The sequence below is a fragment of the Panthera onca genome, chromosome B1 (genome assembly GCF_046562875.1).
Source record: "Panthera onca isolate mPanOnc1 chromosome B1, mPanOnc1 haplotype 2, whole genome shotgun sequence".
In the NCBI taxonomy this organism is placed as follows: Eukaryota; Metazoa; Chordata; class Mammalia; order Carnivora; family Felidae; genus Panthera; species Panthera onca.
Window position 1 is genome coordinate 169888547 of NC_138342.1, and position 6892 is coordinate 169895438.

Here is a 6892-nt window from a genome sequence, read left to right on the forward strand (position 1 = left end):
AGTTATTAATTCAAGCTTAAAACTTCTTATTGTTCAGTATAACACAAATACATGAACTATATGTTTAGCTTCATGAATTATTATAGACTCAAATGACCCATATCAGGAGCTAGGCCCTTGCCAGCCACAGCAGAAGCCCCCTGCCTGTCCACCCGAGTGCCAGGTCCTTCTCCCTCCTCAGGAGTAACACTTTACCTATTAGTCTTTTGTAGGGTATTTTTTATGGCCTCACTGCCTTACTCTTCATAGTTTTATCTTCTAAGTGTGCACCCTTAAACACTATAGCATGGTCTTATTTTTTATATGCCTTTTAAGTTTCTTCTAATCTAAAGGTTCCTTGTCCATGATTTTTTTCCCCCTTGCAACTTATCTATTGGGAAAAGCCCACTGATGTTCTAGAAAATCTAGATTTCACTGATCGGTCATTGGTTCTAGAGGCTAGATCAGATTCGTATTCAATTTTCTTTTGCTAAAACTACTTCATAGGTTGTTTTTGTTTTGTTTGTTTGTTTGTTTGTTAAGATTTTATTTTTAAGTAATCTCTACACCCAACGTGGCGTTCGAACTCACAACCCCAAGATCAAGAGTCACATGCTCCACTGACTGAGCCAGCCAGGTGCCCCATTTCTGTTTCTCATCAAGAAGCTTTCTCTCTTTTTGCGATGTTAGCAGCCACTGAGTGTCAATGGGTCCGCTGATTTATTAGGTGGTGTGAAATGGTAATATTCCAATTCAGGCATTCCTTCTTTATCTGTTGGAATCCTTCTAAAAGGAGAGAAGCTTCCCTCCTACTTTTTGTTTACCGAGTAGTATGGTTTCATACAGGAGGGGCAGGTGTATGCTTGACTGTTTCCTCTTCACTGACCAGATTTCAAGATACATATGGTTCCCATCACCTTTGGAGAGTGCCCCGTTAGTTTTTATTTTTAAGGATTACTACCAACTTTTAGATTTGAATGTACTTGATCGGTTTCAAATAATTGCAGTTACTTTATTAACGCTAAAGTACTGCACCGCACCTTTTGCCAGCAGGGATCTCTTCAAGTTGGCATCGGAGTGAGCTTTCTGGTTATGTGGAATGACAAGATGTTCCAGGTTCGTTTTGTACATTTCCTGCCCTGGACCTGGAATCAGCCATTTCTCTAAGAAGTCTGCTTCTTATAGGAAATGGTATTTCCAGACTATAATCTGTGCATGAGGGATGCCCATTACCAATGTATCATTTCGAGCTCTTGTTTCTAGGTTTTTTCCATGGACTGAGCTGGGAAGTATATTTTAAAGATACCTCATGAGTCTATACTGATACAGTTAAACTTCAGGATTAAGAGTGTTTACTTTTTCAATGTAAATGTGTTAACATAAAATGTAAGGTTAGTACACAATTTGTACACAAATCTAAATTAATACGAACACTTAGGTTTAATTCATAGTTCTACTTTGTAGTTCTTGGCAAAAGAGAGAACTCTGAGACTTACTGCCGTCTCCCGTCCGTATCAACGGCTGGTTCCACTGGGGGCTTTTACCCTACATATATCAGACTACTGGGTGCGACATACGTAGTTTGAACAATTCTCTTACATGATCCTGACATCCACCTTCACTCCCCATCCCCACTGCACTGGGAAAGTCTTGCTGTAATCCCAATTTCCTCACGGGTGGGAGCAGACTTAAATTGGCTATGGCCTTTCTCGGCCCGTTGGGACTTCCACCTGGCCTCATCTCTCTTTGCCCTGCAGTGGGGTCCCTGCCGGAGGGTATAAATGAGTACATATCCACTCATGTGGTTCTTCGGCTAATTCCTGGCTGTGTGTGTCACAGAGCAGTACACAGTGACCGGGCTGATGGAAGCAACTCAGATGATGGTGGACATTGATGGAGATGTCCTTGTGTTCCTAGAACTGGCTCAGGTATGACGGCTGGGGAAGGGATCTCTCCAACATTCTTGACTCTGGGCTCTGTATGCTCATTGGCAGCGACTGGGGAAGCCTGGGAGGTGGTGGGCAGGAAGGGAGCCCATTTTTAGACTTGGTTCCCTGATTCGGCAGAGCCCGTCTCATCCTTCCTGCCAGAGGATATACTCTGACATGCCGAGAGGAGAGGCTGGCCATGGCGGGAAGGGACTGAGGCATCATGCAACCATAAGGCAGGGGAAGGAAGCCCAGTCTCGCGTGTAGACATGGTTTCAGCCTGCCTTCGGTCATTGAGGACCCTTCCTCTAATATTAGCTGTCCACCTCCTCATCCCCAAACAAACAAGTGAAATCTCCCACTTCGGCCCTCTGAGTGTAGGAATTCTACCACCAGAAGTTAGTTGATGAAGTTGGAGTTGCGGCTCTGAGGCATTTAGACGCAGCTGGGAAGGTCAGCTCTCTAAGCCTGGGTGTCTACACCTTAGTGTAGACTGCTTTGGTCCCTGATGGGAGGAGGGGGGCATCTCTGGGGTGGGATCTAAGGAGGACGGACACGATAGGAAGGCACCACACACAGCTGTGGATGTCCTGGATGCTGGGGGCAGGACAGAGGTGACGTGATGGTGGTGGTGGTGCCAAAGAGCAAAGTAAATGTTTTCTTACACTTTTGCGTGGGTTTGCCTCTCGAGATGGGCCCTTTACAACTGCAAGGCCATTGCCTGTCTACACCAAAGCTGTGGCTCTGAAGACAGCACTAGGTGTCTGTGCAGACCCTGCCCTGGGGTTCCAGCATAGATGCTCTCCTATTTGTCCCCAGTTCCACTGTGCGTACCAGTTGGCCGACTGGTGTCTTCACCACATCTGCACCAATTACAACAACGTGTGCCGCAAGTTCCCGCGAGACATGAAGGCCATGTCCCCAGGTGAGCATCTCCTGCAGGACCTTTGCTCCACCCGTCTGCTGAAGGGGCTTCAACCTGGGTCCAGATCTCTGACTCGACCCGAGGGCATCTGACGGCTGCCAAAGATCCTTGGGCTGAACTTGACCTTGCGGGTGGGGAGCAGCCTGCAAAGGTGTATCCAGCCAAGCAGAGGGAAGCCCAGGCAAAGGGCAGGGCAGCTGGGGATGTTGAGCGATTCACTTAACTTCTCTGGGCTTCTATTTCTCACGAGTACAAAGAGGGTGTTGGACTTTTGGTGTTTTTCAGACTTGGGTTTTTTTGTGTGTTTTTTAGTTGTTTTGGTATTTTGGTATTTCAGACTTGATTTTTTTTTTTCCAGAGTTGGTATTTTTCAGACAAGACTCCACAATAAGAAATGCATTTTATGTTGGGAACTGGTACACATATAAAAAACTATACAAATTGTTTTTAAATGCTGCTCATGACCCACCACGTTGATTTCACAACTTAGAAAGGGCACAGCTTGGACAACACAGGTCCTGGTATCCTCTGAGGTCCCTGCGGTCCTACCTCTGCTTAATGAATGTCTCAAAGTCCTGGCACCCGAAAGGAATTGCCCGAGCCCCGGGGAGAGATGTTTTGGCCTCCCCAGGTTCCTGCCAGCCATTTCTTCAGGTCTCCACTGGACACCCTCCATGCTGTGGTGCCCTCCTCCCTGCTGCCAGGCTGTCCCTGCACCCTCCCGTCCTCCTACCCTTGGTCTCTCCTTTGCACCCTTGTGGCATTTTCTGTGTAGGGCACAGCTCCAGCCACATCACTGCCCTGGTCTAAACCTTGCATGCCCCCTCACGCCTTCCAGGATCAGTCCGAACCCCTCAGCCTAGACTTTCCTTTAAAGGCTGACCCTCTTTGTACTCCTGCAGCCCTCCTTCCCGATGCTTCCCTCAGAACCCAGCTCCACCAACTACCTGTGCCATGCCCAGCACCCTGCTGCCTTCCTCCCTCCTCGTTCTCCGTCCCAGCCTAGTTCATTGCCAGGGCATGTGAAGCCCATCTGGGTGTGCCCTCTGCCTTTAAAGTGCAGCATAGTAGAAGGACCTTTTCCCAACGCTGTCGGCCCCACTGCTGGCATTGACTTTCTTCAGGAAGCCCTGCACCTGCACCGGGGGCTCTGAAGGCAGGGCTGATACCCGGATGGGGGCCGCTGCAAGTCCCCATGGTAGTGTGGGGGCCACCGCGGGCATCCCTTGGACACCCTCCACGCCCCAGCCCTCCTCTCTCCCCTTCTCCTGCCCTCTAACTACGGCCCTACTGTTCTGCTCCAGAAAACCAGGAGTATTTTGAGAAGCACCGGTGGCCGCCTGTCTGGTACCTAAAGGAAGAAGATCACTACCAGCGGGCACGGAAGGAACGTGAGAAGGAGGACTATCTCCACCTGAAACGGCAGCCCAAGCGGCGGTGGCTGTTCTGGAACAGTCCGTCCTCACCGTCCTCTTCTGCGGCCTCCTCGTCGTCCCCATCTTCCTCCTCGGCTGTGGTCTGAGACGCTGCCACCCTCTCCCGATCCCGCTGCTGTTCTCCCCACTTGCCTTCGCCCCTCTGCTCTTCTGCATCGTCCCCTCCACCTCCCAGGGACAAGGGGACCCGCGTAACCAGGACCCTAAGGGCAGGGCTGTTCTCACCAGCCAAGATAGCTCAGCAAGAGAGGAGGGGGGCCTTGTGGATCAGGACAGGGACCCCTGCGGGGGTCCCCAGTTCCAAAGCAGGGCAGGAGGCGGACGATTGCTGGGAGATGGGGAGCAGGGAAGGAATGGAGAGCTCTGGCATCTGACTCTGGGTTGGAGAACGCTGGCACCCGAGCGAAACTCTCCCGGCCATGAGGCTATGTGTCTTGGTCTGTGGAGGCGGCCCCCTCCCAGGACGCAGCAGCGCGCAGGGAAGGTCCTGTCTCTCTTGGCCACTTTTTTCCATCAGTGGACCTGAGGGTTGCAGATGTTTTGTGGGCATTTCCACACGGCGCCTACTCAGATCCTCACTGGAGAAGTCAGGGTAGAAATTAAGCCTTCAGCCCAACTCCAGGCTTCCACATCCTGGGGTGCAGCTGCCGAGGCCGCAGGTGGAAGGCTTGCACTCTGCAACCATCCCGCCCTCCCTAGGTGATAGGCGTCTGGGCCTGATAAAGGATGGCAGAGACTGTTCAGAGCTTCAGGCCTCGGAGCCGTGCCTCTTGGTGCAGTGGGAAACTTCTCCCTCCCCCATCCCTCCCCACTCAGATCCTGAGGTGGGAACCAAAGGAAACAGCTGGGACAGGGGGAGAGGAGAACGTGGGTGGTGGGGTCTGGGCGCAGCAACCCCAGGCTCTCCTGGGCTCCTCCTCCTGCCTCTGGTTAGCATGGCTTCTTAGCACGGTGGGGCCAAATTAGCAAAAAAAAAAAAAAAAAAAAAAAAACCCAAACAACAACAAAATCACCACCAACCAAAACACTTTAGCCTCTCTATTCCCTCAAAGAAAGAAAAATACAAGAAGATCCTGTATAGCTTACGCACAGGGGCCTCCATGTTTGATGACATAGAAGTTTAGGTTGTAGAATTGATTCAGTGCCTGTCAGGCAAGGACTTGTCACCGGCTGTGACTGAGGATGCCCTGGCCCTGCAGGCTTGCTCAGAGGACAGCAGAAGTTCTGACTTAACATGCTGGGATTGAGGCTTCAGGGGCAGGGGCGGGGTGGTCTCAGGGCTCAAACGTGGCATTGGACCCCTACTTTGCCCATCTTGAGAGTCAGTTATCCCCCTCGACTTCAGAGAGTGACTTCACAGGATGTGAATGTGTTGGGGGTCAAAGGTCAGGGGAAAGGACACCAACTTGGAGAATAGGAGTCCCTGTAATGAAGGAGCACAGGACATAACCTCACTTAGCGGTGGTTTGGGGTAAAAGGGAAGGAGGGGGCAAAGCAAGGGCAGTCCCAGGAAGAGAGGGACAAGACTGGAGGATTGTGGGGGTTAAGACAGCAGCTTGCAGCTCCATGGGGAAAAGCTGGGCCACAACTGACCTCTCCCTGTTTCGTGATCCTGACCCATATTTCACCCCCCACACCATTTTTAGACTTAAAAGTCAGAGTCCCACTGATGATGGGTGGAACCCTGGGGTGCCCTCCACCAGCAAGACCCTGGCTTTAGGTCTGGGATCAAGCAAACCCAGAAACCGAGGAAAAGTCTGCAACAGCTTTGTGGTGCCAAGACCTAGAGATTTGATGGTAAGTCATCAGGAGAAAGAGCAGGACGTGGCAGGTCTGGAGTGGCCGTGACCTCTGTTGTCTGAGCTGCAGACTTCTCCAGAGCCGTGGCTGCCTCCCCTTCTCTAGGCTGGCTGGCTGGCAAGCAAGACCTGTGCTCCTGCCTGCTGAGTTCTCACCCTTGGCTTCAGGGCGAGGTTGACTTGATGAGCCAACGAGCAGGGGCAGGAGGGAGTGTGCAAGGGGGGTGCAACTCTGCACCTTGGCTCTTGGAGAAGGGAGCCAGAGGTGGGGCCCGGGGCCTCCCAGGAACTCTTGATGAGAGGGAGGACAGAGACCTCACGTCCAAGGGGAGGGGAAATGGGTGTCTGCGAGCTTGCAGGGCTGAGCAGTGTGGCCCACTGATGAGGATGCAGGAAGGCCAAGGGGAGGGAAAGTCAGGGTGGCCCAGGAGGTGCAGGAAGCCCACAGCAGAGGAGCCACAGGACCACCCCAGCAACCAGGGTGGGCTCACCCCTCAGGGACCCGCTGCCTCTTCCTAGCTGCTCTGTGGGAACCCAGCAGGCCCAGGGGCAAGCCAGAGATGCCACCTGGGGAGGCTTGGGGGAGCCAGGCCAGGGCTAGTGTCCTCCCAGGGGGGAGGGAGGGAGGAGGGGCTTAATTCCAGTCCCCCGGGAGACAGGAAGGGCAAGCCACAAGAACACACACCCCTGTACTTGTGTCACTCAAAGCTGCTTTAGTGGAGACTGGGAGGGTGGGGGAGAAAAAACACACACACCTCTTTTTATATAAGGTTTCATATTTAATTTGGTCATGAATTCATAAATACATGAGTATTTTGTACCTAA

The 6892-nt window shown here is 51.9% G+C and overlaps 1 protein-coding gene across 2 annotated transcripts in view; it reads left to right on the plus strand.

The window, feature by feature from the left end:
* The window catches only part of RHOBTB2 (Rho related BTB domain containing 2), a 28495-nt gene extending 21603 nt beyond the window's left edge, over nucleotides 1-6892 (plus strand). For both annotated transcript variants that reach the window (XM_060653267.2, XM_060653268.3), the window contains 3 exons: nucleotides 1819-1907; nucleotides 2727-2832; nucleotides 4137-6892. In XM_060653267.2, coding sequence (XP_060509250.1) covers nucleotides 1819-1907; nucleotides 2727-2832; nucleotides 4137-4354 — 413 coding nt within the window. In that variant the 3' untranslated portion in view covers nucleotides 4355-6892. The remainder of the gene's footprint in view (nucleotides 1-1818; nucleotides 1908-2726; nucleotides 2833-4136) is intronic.